This window comes from Elaeis guineensis, chromosome 9 (genome assembly GCF_000442705.2).
Source record: "Elaeis guineensis isolate ETL-2024a chromosome 9, EG11, whole genome shotgun sequence".
NCBI classification, from domain to species: Eukaryota; Viridiplantae; Streptophyta; class Magnoliopsida; order Arecales; family Arecaceae; genus Elaeis; species Elaeis guineensis.
The window spans coordinates 69,114,819-69,132,962 of record NC_026001.2 but is presented as its reverse complement, the minus strand read 5'-3'; the positions used below and the strand labels follow the sequence as shown (position 1 = coordinate 69,132,962).

At 40.3% G+C, this 18,144-nt stretch overlaps 1 protein-coding gene across 1 annotated transcript in view; it reads right to left on the bottom strand.

The window, feature by feature from the left end:
- Window positions 1-5,799: 5,799 nt before the first annotated feature.
- Window positions 5,800-18,144, bottom strand: part of LOC105034959 (signal peptide peptidase-like 2) — a 99,348-nt gene continuing 87,003 nt past the window's right edge. The window contains exons 12-14 of the mRNA XM_073243935.1: window positions 8,978-9,048; window positions 6,408-6,491; window positions 5,800-6,299 (exon numbers count right to left, since the gene is read on the bottom strand). Of these exons, the coding sequence (XP_073100036.1) occupies window positions 6,205-6,299; window positions 6,408-6,491; window positions 8,978-9,048 (250 nt within the window). The 3' untranslated portion in view covers window positions 5,800-6,204. The remainder of the gene's footprint in view (window positions 6,300-6,407; window positions 6,492-8,977; window positions 9,049-18,144) is intronic.

The following is an 18,144-nucleotide window of genomic DNA, read 5'->3' as shown; positions in this document are numbered from 1 at the left end:
AGAGGACTTATTAGTGTGCTTTTCCTTTACGCGACCCAAACAAGTGTTAAAGTCAAAAAAATCAATATCTTTTAAAATACCATCATTTACCAATCTCTTTATTCTCTCTAAAAAGATATGAACTAATATTTTGTGCCATAAGCTTGAAGAGTTCTCTTTAATAATATTCCTCTTTATGTCAATATTATCACTATATATCGATGAATGATTACATTCAAAATTCAAATTCAAATCTAATTTATATAAACCATCCATTAGAAAATCAATGCCAATAATACTTTTATTCCAAAGAAGGTTAACTACAGAATTCTCAAAATAAAAATCAAAACCAATATCTATCAACTTGGAAATAGAAATTAAATTTCTAAAGAAACTAGGGACATAAAAAATATTTTCAAGATCCAAACCAAAACTTGAATTCCAAATTAATCTAAAGGTTCCCATAGCTTCCATATATGAACGTATCCGATTGTCTGAATGGATACTTTGTTCACTTCCTTTTCGGTCCGTTAGATTGAGAAAGTTCTGCATGATATTGGCAATGTGAATTATAGTATCAGAATGAATCCATCAAGTATTATTAGGAATATTAATAAAAAAAAAATTTATGACACACTAGAGATATAAATTACATTCCTTTTCAAGTTATTTCTTATACTTTATACAGTCCTTCATGCATCCTTTTTTCTTATAAAAGAAGTATGCATCTTTATTGCCATAGTGCTCATTAGTATTGCAACATTCTTCAAGAAAGTTTTTTTAGGAGCATCTTTTTTTTTTTCTTTTCCATGAATAGCAATATTAGCACTTTCTTACTTTATACGTTGCTTCTCTTGTTTCATTCTTTCTTCCTCTTAAACACACATGGTCAAAAGTTCATTAACAGACCATTGTTCTTATTTATGTTATAGGACTCTCGAAAGAGCCATACTCTGTAGATAGAGAATGCAAAATGAAATGAACTAGAAAAAAAATCAAAAATCTCAACTTCCTAGGACTTGAATTGAGCAGCAATATTTTTCATTTCCATAATATAGTCACATACACCTTTAGTATTATGAAACCTCACATATGAAAGCCTCTTTATTAGGATACTAGCCAATGCCTTATCAGAATTTTCAAACTGCTCTTCAATGGCCTTCATAAAATCTTTGACCTTATCACATTGAGGGATTGAGACTTGATGAGCATCAAACTCAAGCAATTTGATTGCTCCCATTTCTCATATGCCAAAATCTGTTGTGGCATACTTGAAACCATGGGAATAGATAGTTCATCCACATGAAATGCCATGTCAAGATTCTTATATCCAAGAGTATAAAAAATACTATCTTTCAAGTCAGAAAAATTATCACTACTTAAAATTGAAATAAGAGCAATATTATTAATATATGCAATGGATTAGCTACAACAATCAATAAACATAGAAAACTTTAGTACTATGAAGCATAAACTATAATCTAAAGCAATCAATATTAATTTCAGTAGTAAATTTTAACCTTCCTGTAGGCAAACATGCATCATGTATAGAATTTACTAATATTTTATTAATAAGATCAGCAACATAAATATCAAAAGATAGTAAATTTTTATATCTATGGGTCTAAGAAAAATCTATCTTTAATATCTAGATTACCATTTTATTCCAATTAAATCACAAAAATGACCACTCATATGGATAAAGTTAATTATTTTATGACCAAATTATAATTTTATTTGTATGCCATTACACTTTAAATTATAGTCTTTTATGTGATTTTTACTATATCCAGGATGTTGTGGCTACTCTTGAACAAGATAAATCCACTAACTTTAATATAGCATTGAATAATCCCAAATAATCATATAAAATTTTGTTATAATTTTTATCTTTATTATAATCATAAATTTCTAGCAAATAAATAATAATGCAGACCTTTTATATAACCAAAATAAATTATAAAATATAATTTAAAAGGACCTTTACTCTATAAAGTTGATTAAGGGGACTAAATAATAATCCATAGATCTTTATGTAATAAACTCTATCATAGAAATTAAAATATAATTTTATAAGGACCTTTATGAAATTAATTACTTTATTAGGGGATGAATTGCAAAACATCCTCAACCAAATTAAACCAGCTCAATTTGATCTGGTTTAGTGAATTATTGAGAAGAGCCTTTATTGAATATATGCTTTATTAGGGGCTTAAATACAAAAAATCTCCTTTAAATAATGGATCCAAGGCGAATTTTAGATTTCAGGTTGGGACTCAAAACCCAAACCCATTAGGCCTTACCCTCTCCTTATTTTTTTCTTTCCCGATTACCACCCAAACCCCATGGTTTTCGATTGAATGCCCCAAATCCACCGTCAGCAAGGCATGGGGCCTTCCTCAATCACCGACAGCCAGCTTGAGATTGGTCTTGATGGGAAATGGAAATAAAACTAAATTGTCCCCTCCTGATTTTGCCCAATAGCTACCCAAAAACTCTGGATCGGTGGCCCACCACCAATTCCTCATCACACCAGCCCTTTATGCCGGTGATTGGAAGGGGGAACCGTCGTTTTACCTGGATCCAGCGATTCCATCTTCACCCCTATTTTTTTTTAAAGAAAGGGGTGGTTGCTGGAGGGGAAGCTCGTCGATGACGTGCCGGATGCAGACCAAAGGACCGACTGCGTGATGGAGAGAGGAGGGCACGTCGTCGGCCCTCCTCTTTTTTATTTAATCTCTCTCATACTGCTTTTATTTATTTATCTAAAAATAATTTTAACCTAAAATAAATTATAAATATTTAAAATAAATAAATAAAAATTATAAATCCATGATCAGAAAGTGGATCCAAATCATAATGTTTGCAATACAAGCAACCGACAAAAGTGGCCGATCATATCTACATCCAATACGGCTCCAGGATTCACCCTCAACCCCATCTCATAGGATGTTAGAAGAAGGAACAATAATTATTTTTTTTTCATTTTATTTATTAATAATAATTTAAGAATCTCTAATATATCAAAAATAAATATAAACATGGTATTTTAAAATTTTTCATATAACATCAAGATCAATGGGTTGAATAAAATAGCATAGAGAGGGCTCTTATACCACTGAATATAGAAAATTTAATCTGCACGTAGAAACAAACATACCTCCAGCCATTGTTATTCAAGTCCAAAACGAATTAGAAATAAAGAAAATTATGAGAATACTAAAAGAATAATCTGTTAGACGAATCTATCTTCTTTCCATCCATAAAAGAATGCTGTAAAAAAGTTCTTCTATTCTATGTCAGAAGATCTCAATACTTATACTTGATAGTGAGTCACAAGCTATATTTATAAACTAGATTAAGGATTCTTTTAGATTAACACAACTTTTTTCTTCCATCAAAGAAGTACAACCATAGTAGAGTCCTTATTTTGATCTGAATCTATCTTTTATCTCAAAAGAGTTTCAATTATTCATTATCACTTTAATTATCTTAAATTATCTTTAACGATTATAAATGGGTCATATCAAGTTTTTAATATTTAGGATGAGTACAGACTGATTCAATATATATTAGATCCTTAATAGAAAAGAGCACAATGTTTTGGTAGTAGAAGATTGATGTGCCACGCTCCACCAAATTGAGAAATTCTTTGTGCACCGCTGCAATGTAAAAAATTCAATATGGAGCGCACCGTCTTGCCCGATTAGACCACGTAGTCATTATTTCTAACATGCATTTAATATTCACAGTTTCATTTTTTTCATTTGAAATTTTGAATAACGAAATATCTTTTTGAAAAAATTATGACATGCTGTGCCGATATTATAACATTCTATATTAAAATTATGACTTCTTGCACAAGATATCATAATTTTTCCATCGAACGTCATAATTTTGAAAGAAATATTTTTATTATTTAAAAATTTCATAATTTTTTTAATGATAAAAATATCATTTTTTATTTATAATATCCTATAAAAAAATTATGATATCCATGTAAAAGTTATAATTTCAACGCAAGATGTCATAATATCGACGTAAAATATTATAAATTTTTTTAAAAAAAAGATTTTTATCGTTCAAAATTTTAAATGGAAAGATAAAATTGTAGACGATACGTTGGAAAGCAGTGACTACGTGATCCAATCAGACGAGATGGTACGCTCCACATCCAATTTTCTACAGCACGGACGATGTACAAAGAATTTCGCTTCTTCCATTAGGACATAAGATACGCTTGCTGACTCACTATATTACATGAGTCCACCCACTTAGAAATGTGGTTTAAGGTCCAAGTATTTAATATGGCCCCGGTTATCCTAAATTAAGTAGGTTATTAGTGTGTCGTACGAGTAACACCATGCTGTAATCCTTGTTGAACAAGGACGGATGTACTTTCTACATCAAGCACTAAACTAAGGTAGTCATGGAGCAAGATTGTGGCGCGCGTTGCCTTAAATAGGAAAGGTTATGTTCTACCTAACAAGGCCATCAAATACACGGGTGTTCGACGGAGGACACCAAGATGAGATGAACGCCATAAATGGCTAACAATTACACATGGGTAAGGACAAAGAGTTTACCAAAGGTGGAGATGGTATCATTACGATATCCAATTCGTGTTGGGCATTTTTGCAAAATTGTGGAACGTAGCAGCACTGGAAATTCAAAATTTTGCCCCAAGAAAAGGCCAAACATGGTGAGACAAATACATTATAAGATTAAAAATAACCTGATCGATGATTTCATCTCCATTTTACCCAAAAAAACACGTCTAAGGATGATTCCAGTTTCTCCAAGTCGGATTGTCAGCATAAATAATTTATTTTGCCAATAAGCCAACTTTTTAATAGAATCCAGGCAAGTTCAGATGATTTTAATGTAAATTTTAAGGACTCTCATATTATGGTGTAGCTTGTAATTAGAAGGATACATTGTTAAAAGGGCCTATTTGCTTTTGTCACAAAATGGATAAGGCGAAACTCAAATCTGATTAAATTTAAGTCAATATGAAAATAGGAGAAAATAATAGATCAAGGAAACAAGTAAGATGATAAAAAGATTAGAAAAAAATTAAGGGAAGAATAAAGCGAAGGGAAAAGGGCCAGCAGCCAACTCTCCAATTAAATCTACATAGCACTTCCGAAAACTGCGTTAACAGACTCATCTCTATTTATGACAATAGCAAAAGTCTGATATAAACCTCAAGGGATTGAGAGAGTTCTTGTTTATGTTTCATTCAGATGGGGAAACAAGAAAATAGGAGTTTAGCAAAAAGTTGAGAGATTTTGATGCTTAAAATTCGTAATCACATAGCTCTTACAATTACAGCAATTATGAAAAAGAAAAGGTCTAGAGAAAGTTCTTTAGAATCACCAAGAATAAAGGAAGAGAGAGAATCTAATAATACATCAAGAAAAAGGGATGGTGTGACCACTAATCTGATTGTTTTTAAATTTTTTCCCTATTTTTGTAAATTTTGAAAAGCCAACGTTTGTCTCTCCCGTCAATTAATTATATAAAAAGATCATATGAATGGTCTATTTGGAGGCACATGATAAATCTGGAATGGTAGAGAAGATTACATGAATGATAACTAGTGGTTCATTTGTTTTCATTTCCAATTCAAGAAGGATCAAGGTGGAGACAACAATCTTACATTAATTTCAAGTTGGATTAGTATCACATAATCCACATGTAATCTGTTAATTGAGCCACATTATTGAATTCTAGTGTAATGCAAAAAACAAAATGAGAAAAAACCATTTCTGAAAAAATATTAAAATTAAAATAAAGATAAATCAAATCTGCAGAAAATAATCTAAGAGTTGCTGGCTATATTACCATTGCAAATGAGAAAGTTGCACGCAACAAGGCTCCGGAAGCCGCTACAGAATCGTAGTGTAATATTACAATAAGTTGTAATACAATAGCTGCAGTTGGATAAGAGCAATAGAATAGTTACCATATAGATAAAAGGAGTGATGTCTTCCCTTTTGGTTATCGATGATGGGGAGGCTTGCGGCTTGCGTCATGACTTCTGTTTCCCATGTCTCCAGCAATTTCATTAGTTACTTATCCATCTTCCTTATCTCAGGCAACCTTGATGATTTGTAATATACTGCTCAAATGTTTCCAATCGATCACCTGGGAAGATGGTGGGAGAATATCTAAAAGAACCTCGTCAGCATTTCTTATGAGATTTCATGGATAGTCCGCTCATCACTCTGAAGCAGGACCGCTATTTGATCGACTTCTTCCATAATTCCATAAATCATTCAATTCTCCTCTCACCCAACCCAATATGACAATAAGACCTAATTGTCAAGGTCATAGAAAGTCGGCATCAGTAACCCAGGTGGTTATCTGACCACAGGAATAAAAGGTTCAAAATTTACATCATATTAGAAGATTGAGATCCGTACCCAAAGTACATGGAACCAGGTATAGAAGGGCAGGTTGTCCGTGTCCATCCATCAGATATAAAGCAAGATAAGTGAGAAAGAGACCTGCACCCAACAAAAATAAATAAATAAAAGAAAAACCACTTTCCTACAAAATGTTCATGTTACAAAACAAAATTAAAGAAATAAAAACCATGGAAATGTATAGATCTGCTGGTATATTTGACTCCTTAAGAAAACAGGCATGGATCAGGTCATGTATAATGTGATAGAACAGCAACTGGAGCATAGGGAATTTAAGCCACCATGGAAGACAAATACCTAAAAGTGTTACTCACCACACGGACCAACCCTGATTTACACAAAAACATGGCTGAATTATTGTTTATACAGATGTTATGGTTCATGGACTGCAAAACCTGAACAGGATAATCAACTATCTAATGGCAGCTTAGTTGCTTGAATAGGGAATGGGTGTGAGTACGGGTTAGAAACATGTTTAAGTAGAGAAGTACTTAGGAAGCTGGTGCAGGTTCAAGTTTCTAGGAAGATTCTGGAATGGTTGCATCACCCAAAGAAGATTCCATCCGCTAGGGGTGGTAGCATAATAGTAGCCAGGGCATATACTAAACTTAAAAAGGGAGGAAAAGAAAAGAGTAATATTACAATTATATGTAGGCAGCAACACAGTAGAATGCCTCTGTCACTTGAGGGACAATGGTCCATATTATGATAAGCATAACACTTAATTTTACAATTAGGACATTGAACAGTGCATTGGAGGAACTAAAAACTGATCCAGGCACAACTCCAATGTTTGTCGTATTGCATGGGTGACCCTAGGTGGTGGGACCCCTAAAAGGCATAGTTGCAATGCCTAGGTGGCCCCCAGAGATTATATTTACCAAATAATTTACTACATTCATACACAAATATTGTAAGATATTTTCACATACAGATATAATAATTGCGGATGTGCCAGTAAGCTTTTATAAAAAAATAAAGAATGACACTGTTAATAATCCTCATTAAATTATATAATCTTCTGTTTATTTTGTTGGACTAACATAATTCTTAAGCCAACCTAAAATAGTTGGATCAGGGGTTGAAGCTTCTGGTTATGGTTCCACCAATTCTACATAAAATGGCTTGAAGAATTCATTAAAAAAAGTGTACTTATAGAATCTGTTAATTTACTAAAAGAAGATGATTACAATAATATAGCATAAAGATGTGGGTTAAATATCTAAGAACTATATGAGAGTTTGTGATTTAGTTATACGTTATGTTTTACATGTTAAGGCACCATCCTGTGCGGTAGGTGGTGATAGGTGCAGCCTAGGCACCTGGGTAGCCACATTAGGGATCCAAGGACACTGTAAAGTGCCTAACAGTGGTGTTGCTCAAGAGCCCTAGCATAGAAATGCCTTCAAGAAAACTAAACTGAATTATTCACAAATGTGAATCAAAAAATACCGGTACAGTAGGTATTCATCATAAAACCCAGCATAGAAGTCCACAAAATAAAAACCATCATTTTTTTATGGAAACAAAATAAGTACCATCATCTCATTACTTGCATCTTCATCTTCAGCATGACGATTCTTCTTTAACACCCCCCCCCCCCCCCACAAACGGAAAGGAGAAAAAAAAAATTTCAAAAATGCAGCTCATAAGACGTTGCAGGTTAACTTCTATTGATCAATTATGATATTGCACCAACTAATCCGATAATCATGCATGAAAGCCCAAAAGTTCTATGCACATGGATGACATCCATTATGATGATGGAAGAAAGAGAAACATGTGTATTGTTAAGCTGAAAATAAGCTAGAGTTTTGTTCATAATACGATTATTAAAGATTCAAAATGCATATAGTATTCGAAGTTGATTACATCATGTACATACTACTCTGCCCTAGGCAACATATTATACTATGTTGTTGTTGTCACTAGATGATGCACAAGAATTTGTATCCTGTTTTTTGTATGTTGATCAACTGCCACTATTTTCAGCAGTTTACAGAAATTATGGTGTCTTTCCAGAACTTAGCTCTCTTAGCAAATGACATAAAGCATTTTCTCAGATTTTTTCGAGAATGCTCCCATGAGCAGTTTTGCAGATCTTCATTCACTGTTGAATTCAAGTTTCTCACTGTCCATTTCATGTTTGTGCACTTTGATTGGTACGCACTTCTTCACCAGAAAGTGTAACTGATGCAAAACTGTTAATCACCAAACATCACCATTTGATGAATCGACTTCCAGGAGAACTTTAGGCCAGCCACGGCCTTTACCAGTCTATGGTAATAGTAATATGTGGGCACTGAACATCTAGGAGAATCAAACAGACATAAACTCAAGTCCCCATCTTGAAGCAAGTTATATCCCATTATGGTTATGGAAGATAAATTTCTAATCAGCTAAAATGAAAACCAACACATACCAAATGATAAACCAAAAGACCATGTCAAATGCCAAATCCATGCGGATAACATTCTCTCTATTAACAATCCAAAGGCATTTACAGGATTGTAGATTATTTGAAAAAGAGAAACAAAAGGAATCTTAAGGGAACATCGGCTACCTACCAAATGCATATCCAAGTGTCAACCAAAGAAAATAGCCATTCAAGGTGCCCTTCTTGTTAGCTCTATCATACCTGCATTATGAAGTAGTCATTTCTTGTTGAACAAAATGGCTATTAGCCATTAAAAATATAGATATGCTAACAATCTCAACCAAAACCAATATCCAAAACAACAGACATTTGTGGATGGGTAAAGCACAGCATGGTAAAGGTAGTATAAATGCTATAGTTCCAAGATGAACAAGTTGCTAACATGATGAGCATAACTGTAAAACTTAAATGGTGCCCGAGTATGCACAGCAACCATTAAAAGATCAAAAGGGCAACCTGATCTGACAATGCCAAGCAACAGAGGTTCAATGCTAGCAATGAGGAAGCTTTGTACCCCAAGACCGTAAGGAGTTGAAAGGAGCATAACTGACTAAAATCAAAGTAATGGTGATGAAAAACTGAATGGAGAGAACTTAATGGTTGATTCAATCTCTGAGGAAACCTCAAGTAATGATGAAGATCGTAAAGAAGCCATAGACTTATGACAATGAAAATATAGAATTGCAAGCTCATAATACTCATTATCGCTAGAAGGCTATGGAGACATGGATTAGTCTATGCCGAGCTAACCAAGTCTGATAGCAAAAATCTTGTGATACTAAGGCAAGTTCAGAGACAAAAGCTTATATCATATATGAAAGCCATAACTTGTTGGTGTCATGTCATTAAAGCCAAAGGTACGAAGGCAAGGACTACCATTTTATGAAGCCTAAACATTGTGCAACTTTATGATGGGTGAATGAATTGTACTGTCTAACTCTCAGAGAATATTTGAAGTGAGTGAAACAAACTCACCAAGTGTGAAAGCTATGATAAACATAAAATAATGCTGCATAAAGCTACTAAGGCAATTAAAGATGCCTGAAAGGAACCTCACCAGAACCATCTAGTGATTGGCTTGCACTACATGAGATCAACGGGAAAATGTTATAAGACCAAATGATTTGTTTGGATTCAGTTAGGTCCAGCACAACCCCCAACACATGAATAAATCAGGTTTAGATAGCCTTTGGTACAATGGCTCTTTGACCAAAGATTATGACAGTTAATCAATTCTAACCATTCAAGAATTATTCTAGCCATCAGACTCTTTTTAACCAATCAACCTAGTCAACAGGATATCTTTTGCAGGATAATATCCAACAAATTACAATAACCCTCTAAAGCATCAGTCATCATTTAACCTCTTGGTAGGTACCGAGATTGTTGAAAAGGAAAAGCTCAAAGAAATTCAATTCATTAATGAGATCTCATCTTTTAAATAGATGAGAAATAAGTACAGAAGCAAAGAAGTACATACTTGAAAAACAAGTACATACTATATTTAGAGATATAAAATTTAGAGACATACTAAATATGTCCTTCCTATATAAGGACTTATTAAATAAGCACAATTCTAACACTTCCCCTCAAGCTGGAGCATATATATCAAACATGCTGGCTTGTTGCATAGAGTTGAAAATACCAAAAGACAGAGACTTAGTCAAAATATCAATTAACTGCTCAGATGATGGAGTGAATGGTGTTATGATCTTGTTCATCAAAGCATCTCTTTGAGGATGTCCCGGATTTATTTAGCCGTCTTCAGGATTATGACACCAGCACTAACCTTTTCCTCCATGCTATCCAACAACCATGACATAACACAACAGTTACTGGCCAATCAATCGTCATAGATAGGATATTTGAAATTTGAAGGATCTTCAGTCAAATGTCGCACCTTTTGTAGGACACAACAAATAGTTTGAACCAAGATTTTGAAAATTGGTACCGACAGTCGTTCTGGTCGACCAGCGGCACGATCCAGTACAGTTCCATACTAGATCGAACCGGCATGAATCGACAGAGGATCGGAGGAGAGAGGAAGAGAAAGAAAGAGGAAGAGAAAGAGGAAGGGGGTCTGTCGGAGAGGCTGCCAGAGGGCCTCTGGCTGGCTGTCGTGGCTGTCAGGTGGTGTAAACGCTGCCTGGGGCTCCACAGCGTGAAACAAAGGAGATCACCCCTGTTTCACAGGCTTTTTTAAAAAAGCCCACTGCATGAAATAGAGGAGATCGCCCCTATTTCACAGGTTTTTTTAAAAAAGCCCGATGATAGTGAAGCCGGCAATGGGTTTGCTGGCTTCACTATTTTTGTATTTTTTTAAAAAAAATTGAAATAGTGAAGCCGACAAATCGAGTGCCGACTTCACTATTTTTAAACTTTTTTTAAAAAATCCTAAAACAGTGAAGCCAGCAAACCAAGTGCCGGCTTCACTGTTCGTCTTTCCCTTTTAAAAACAACCAACGCCCACCGCTTCCGCACCTCCGCCCGGTGGCCACAGCGGCCACCCAAAGACCTCCGACGGCCTCTCCGCCGTCCCATCTATTGGGTGGATGTCTTGCCAGGACACCACCTCCCAAGATCCTTTCAGTACCATGCGATGCAGCAGGAAGAAAGAAGAAACAAAACAAAAAGAAAAATAATCAAAATATGTGGATCAGCCACAAAAGGGCTCGCCTCCACGGGCATGCAAACTTCACTATGAAAAAAAAATTTACAAGAAGAGACCTCACCCTCAACCCTTGTACACCCAATTTTCTCTCACTAGAAGTTCCCCTCACAAAAGCTCTCTCTCTCTTGGAAGACCCCCTGAACCCCTGAAGTGCCTAGCGACCGCTGTCCAGGAGCCTCCTGCTCCTTGTCTCTCAGCGCTTCCGCCTCTCTCTTCTCTCGAGTTCTCATACGGCGCAAAAAACCAACCACACATCCTCTCTGTTACCGATCAGCCCTATTTAAAAGGCTTAAAACTTGATTAGAGATGGATTAGGAGTCCAAAACAAAGCCAGATAACCCCTGGACCGTCGGACCAAGATCGGGAGCCACCCACGCCCTCAGATCGCGCTCCGATCCACGAAATAGTGCCGTGGACAGCGAGAAACGCGTGAGAAACGCCCACACGGTCCACAGGCCCAGCCGTGGACCACCCGATCCACGGTGGACCGGTGCAAAGGGCCAGCAGGCCGCTGGGCCTGGGCCGGCCCGCTCCCGCGCGCGGGCCTGCGCGCGCCTGGGCCGCGCGCCCACCTGGGCCGCCCGCCCACGTGGGTCGCTCATCCCGCGCGGGCCTGGGTCGCGGGTCCCGCGTGCCGCCAGTCGCCGGCGGTCCTCCACCATCTCGAATCTCGTGCCGACTTCAAAAGCTCGTATCTCCTCCATCCAAGCTCCGTTTCAAGTGATCTTGGTCTCGTTGGACTCCGTTTTTCACCGTGAACCTCGCTGTGGGCTGAATCTCGAGACGTCAAATCCTAACAATCTCCACCTCAACTCGATATTCTGCCTCCTCCAAACTCTGAGAGCTTCTGGATCTCCTCGCCCCCATGCCCCGGGGCAATCGCCTGCTGATCATGGATGGACAAACATGGGAGTCGAACCAGACTGCTCGATCCCATCTCCGTCGTATGCTATGCTCCTCCTTACCTGAGACCTACTTGGGGCATCGTCCTGCGACAATAGGAATCTCACCTTGCGACGTCGCCTCTCGTCCTCCCGAGTCTTCCTTCTCGTGCCCGATCTGCCTCCTGGAGCTCCACCTCGCTCTGGACTCCACCTGGCTCCCGAAGCTCCACCTCGCACTGAGCTCCCTGCCAGGTAATAATATCCTCTACTCCCCTTCTTCCCCTCCAGCACAATCCTATCGCCGCGTAACACCCTCAGGATTCCTCCACTAGCTACCGTCCTGTAGCCTCTCGAATCCAGTCTGCTAAGTGAGATAAGATTTCGCCTGAAATTGGATATGTATCGGACCTCCCCCAATCTCCTCACTGCACCGTCATGTGTCCTCCAGCTGACCGTCCCAATACCTCTGATCGCACAGCTCGATCCATCCGACAGATATACAGTGCCCTCACTGTTCTCCAAGGAGTCAAACTGCTCCTCTCTGCAACATACATGATAGGGGCATGCAGAATCTAATATCCACTGCTGGAAAAAAGTAGATACCTCGTCAGATATCTCCAGGACATCTCCATCTAAATCGTTGCCGGCCGTCGCTATAGCAGCCACCGTTCGATTTTTGAGTTGAGGGCAATCTCTGACTAGATGCCCTAACTCCTCACACCGGTAACACCAGATTTTGTTCAAGTCCCTCCTGGATTGGACCGTCCTCGTTGCGATCTCCTGTCGCTCCGTCTACCGCCTCCTGCTCCTCCAGAAGCCACCAAAGCTGAGCTATCACCACCTGAGCTCGAAGCTGGGTTCTCCCTCCTGAGAACCTCGTTCTGGAGTATCGCCGCGGTGACCTCGTCCATCTTGATAGTGCTCTTCCCCACTAGAAGAGCAGTCACCAAGGACTCATACGAAAGGAGAAGCGACGCCAGCAAAACCAGCACCCTGGTCTTCTCCTCAACGTTCTCGCCAACGCTGAGGTTGGTGAGGATCTTCTGGAAGTGGCTCAAATGCTCCTGCACGCTGTCCCTCAGTCATCCGCAGTTGGTAAAACTGCCTCCAGAGAAAAAGTGTGTTGGTGAGAGACTTCGCCATGTACAACTCCTCGAGCTTCGACCACAGCACCGTCGGAAAAATCTCGCTCAACATATGGATCACCACCTCATCCGCCAGGTACATGCGGATGGTACTCACCGCCTGCATCTGTAGCCGTTTCCAATCCCGCACCTCCATGGTGCTCGGCTTCTCATCGCACAAGAGAACATCGATCAACCCCTGTTGGATGAGCACGTCCTTCACCCTTGCCTGCCACAAGGAGAAATTGCTCTTACCATCAAACTTGTTGATCTCCATCTTGATTGTTCCTGTCTTCTCCATCTTCAGTCTTGCTCACCACCACTGCAATCTGCGTTCTTGTACCGCCTTGCTCTGATACCACTTGCTAGGTGGATGTCTGACCAGGACACCACCTCCCAAGATCCTTTCAGTACCACGCGATGCAGCAGGAAGAAAGAAGAAACAAAACAAAAAGAAAAACAATCAAAATACATGGATCAGCCACAAAAGGGCTCGCCTCCACGGGGTATGCAAACTTCACTATGAAAAAGAAATTTTACAAGAGGAGACCTCATCCTCAACCCTTGTACACCCAATTCTCTCTCACTAGAAGTTTCCCTCACAAAAACTCTCTTGGAAGACCCCCTGAACCCCTAAAGTGCCTGGCGACCGCTGTCCAAGAGCCTCCTGCTCCTTGTCTCTCAGCGCTTCCTTCTCTCTCTTCTCTCGGGTTCTCGTACGGCGCAAAAAAACCAACCACACATCCTCTCTGTTACCGATCAGCCCTATTTAAAGGGCTTAAAACTTGATTAAAGATGGATTAGGAGTCCTAAACAAAGCCAGATAACCCCTGGACCGTCAGATCAAGACCAGGAGCCACCCACGCCCTCAGATCGCACTTCGGTCCACGGAAGTGCCGTGGACTACGAGAAACGCATGGGAAATGCCACGCGGTCCACAGGCCCAGTCGTGGACCGCCCGTTCCACGGTGGACCGGTGCAAAGGGCCAGCAGGCCGCTGGGCCTGGGCCGGCCCGCTCCCGCGCACGGGCTGCACGCGCATGGGCCGCGCCCGGCTGGGCCGTGCGCCCGCCTTGGCCGCGCGCCCGCCTGGGCCGCCCGCCCGCGTGGGTCGCGCGTCCCGCGCGCCGCCGCTTGCGGCCGCACCGCCGCCATCAGCCGCCGGTCGCCGGCGGTCCTCCGTCGCCTCGAATCTCATGCCGACTTCAAAAGCTCGTATCTCCATCCGAGCTCCATTTCAGGTGATCTTGGTCTCGTTGGACTCCGTTTTTCACCGCGAATCTCGCTGTGGGCTCAATGTGGGCTGAATCTCGAGGCGTCAAATCCTAACACCATCCTCCCATCTCTTGTGGTCTCCCCCCTCTCTCTTTCTCCCTCGTTGCTGCAACCCCATTGGACTAACCAAGCCATGGCGACTTCCGCCACCCTCCAACGGCCGCAGAGGACCACCACCGGCTTCCATAGAGGGCCATCGGCCTCTCCCTCTCCTCTTTCTCCCCCCTATATTTCCCCCTTTCTTCTCCGACACATGCTTGTGCCATTTCTCCGTCGGAACCGTCCCAATTCTCCGCCTGTCCGGTTCAGCATGCCTCGAACCACCTGATTCGAGACGATTCTGAGAACCATGGTTTAAACGATTAGACCCACAAAAGATAGGAGCCATTAGAACCATGGTTTGAACGATTAGACCCACAAAAGTCAGGTGTTTGAACGATTGAGCTTTAATGTAGTTGCCATTAGATTTCTTGTCACAGCGTCAGAACCGAGAGTCAGAGATGTTGAGAGTTGTTTATTGTCGTGATTTAAGGACTCCATAGCAGCTAGAGAGGAGAACAGCCAGATAGGAGAATAGAAACAATCAAACAACCAAACAGTGAAAAAGGGAAGAAAGAATACCTTTACACGATAGTCAGAAAAATCATGGATAGTGTACCGCTTTCATGATTAGTAGATAGCCAAAAAGATAGCTAAAGAACTTTTGCATGACATAGGAAAGGAATCTATATTGATTTATCCAAAAACATATTGCTCCTCGGGATGCACAGAAGGTCCTTCAGCCAATCTTGCAGAATCACAAACAGATTTCAACAAACAACAAGCAAAATATTAATTAGACCTCCAAGATAGTGTGAACAGATTGATTTCAAGACTGTAGTAGTAAGGATCTAGCAAGAATAAGAATCCAAAGTCCTAGACAATGGCTAGAATTCCGACAAGAACCAGAGGCAACCATCGCCAAAAATCTGTAACAATGGAGGAAGGGGGCAATGGAGGAAGGCTGACGAGGAGACGGAAATGGCGGCAGTGGTGGTTAAAAAGGCTGTGAAAAGAGAGAAGACAGAATTTTTGAGAAGTTAGAACCTTTATGAGGCTAGGACTTTGAAGGTTGCCGACGAAGAAAAGAGGTTGCAATGTGGGCTGCTGCAACGAGGACTATTGCAGAAGAGCTGCTGCAGGTAGGGATGCTGCGACTAGGAAAGGCTACTGTGACCTATTGTGGAATGAGGGGCAGTAGAGGGCTAGGGTTATGGAGAGGGTGCGGGGCAACTGCTCTGATACCATGTTGCAAAGAAAAAGCTCAAAAAATTCAATTCATTAATGAGATCCAATCTCTTTAAATAGATGAGAAATAAGTACATAAAGAAAAAAATACATACTTGAAAAATAAGTGCATACCATATTTAGAGATACACTAAGTTTAGAAATATATTGAATATGTCCTTCCTATATAAGGACTTATTAAATAAACATATGTTGGCTATATTCCAGCGCACACCCTTCGGGATCCCACGTAGAATTTATGGCGGGTGATGTGGCAACAATTTTAGAAGGGTCGACCCTTATAAGGGAGTCAACTCGTTTCCAGATTGGAGGATTAAAGGAAGACTGACGCTCCACCTGCCGCCGTGGTCAATTTAGCTTGAAGTGGGTCGACTTTAGTGCGTAGCCCCTCAGGCCCGCCTGCAGTACGTATAGATGCGGGATTCTGTGTCTAGTGAATAAAGGCTAATAAATCTCACCTTCTATCAAAGATTTTTTTTTTAGAAGGTTGGCTAGGAGCTACTCTCCTAACACTTGGTATCAAAGCGAGGCTGCAAGTTCGAGTCCCGTTCAACCCCTCAAATAGTCGCTTGGGGGGGGAGGGATTGTTGACTATATTCCAATGCACACCCTACGGGGTCCCACATAGGATTTATGTGGCTGGTGATATGACAACAGTTCTTGAAGGATCGACTCCTTATAGGGGGGTCGGCTCGTCCTCGGATTAGAAGATTAAAAGGACACTGACCACTCTGCCTGCCACTGGGGTTGATCTAGCTTGAAGTGGGTTGACTTCAGTGCGAAGCCCCTCAGGCCCGTCTGCCCGATGGATAAAGGCTAACAAATCCCACCTTCTATCAGCGATTTTTCTTTTAGAAGGTTGGTCTAACAGAGATTTTGTCCAAGCTACTTGATTTCAAATATGCACAAAAGATTTAATTGAAAGTGCTGTTTTTCCTTCCTTTTAAGTTAAGAGCCTAATATTGGCCCAAACAACCTTCTCTCTTTCCCTCTCTTCCACCGTGCTGTCCCTTCCTGTCGTATCCCTCATCAAGGCTCCACAACTCCCGGGACACCTACACTTGCAGTGGCCTTCATAACACCACCAAAGGCCCCAACCATCCTCACATTACCGTTGCCCCATCTAGCAGTGACACCACAATGTTGTGACAGCTCCAGTGGTACTCCCAACAATCTGACTTACAAAGGCTGCCAGAATTAACAATAGGACCTATACTCTGTTGATCCCCAGGAATTATATAATTAAGTGCACTGCTAGTGAGAGAACTAGGAGATGGATTAGCCAATGAGGCACAAAGTTCTTTCATTATTTGCTTGCTATCTATAATGAACATATATGACAGTCTTATATATAAGGTCATGGAATAGGGAGGGTTGTAACATAACAGAGTCTGGGGCATCTCAGCTCAAAGAACCCTCACAAAAAGTTCTCTACTTGCTATGATTTAAGTTTGCTGTCTCTATATTAGTTTAAGATCAAATTAGTGGGAAGTTGTCAAAGGCTCAAGGCACCCTAAGGTGCCAAGGTCTTTGAAGCCTAGGAACAGCAGCAACTTGACAAAATCAGGCACAAAAATATAGTGTACACATAAATAACGGTGGATACATGATTCCAAACATAAATAAAGCGTTGTATCCTGTTTTCTGTTTCTGATGTACAGAAGCATAGCTGCTGCTGCAAGAAGAACAGGAGGAGGAGGAGGAGGAAGAGCAGCAGCAGAAAGACGAAGAGGAGAAGTTCTGCTTGGAGCCCTAGATCTGCCTGTTTATCTCAATCTGTCCCTCAAAGCCCTAGATCCACCTTTTTCCCTTCTGTCCACATATCTCCCACTTTAGATCTTCTCTCTTTTGACCACAAAGCCCCAAAATCATGATCAAACTGACTAGTTGACAGCTGATATTAAATACAACAAAGGTGCACTTTTCTGCACCCAAGCTACTTTTTCTAGGCACAAAAAACAAGGGCCATTTTAGCACCTAAGAGGCAGGCAAGGCACTGAGATTGCACCTCACTGCACCATGCACCTTAGGTGTGCCTTTGACAACATTAATTGGT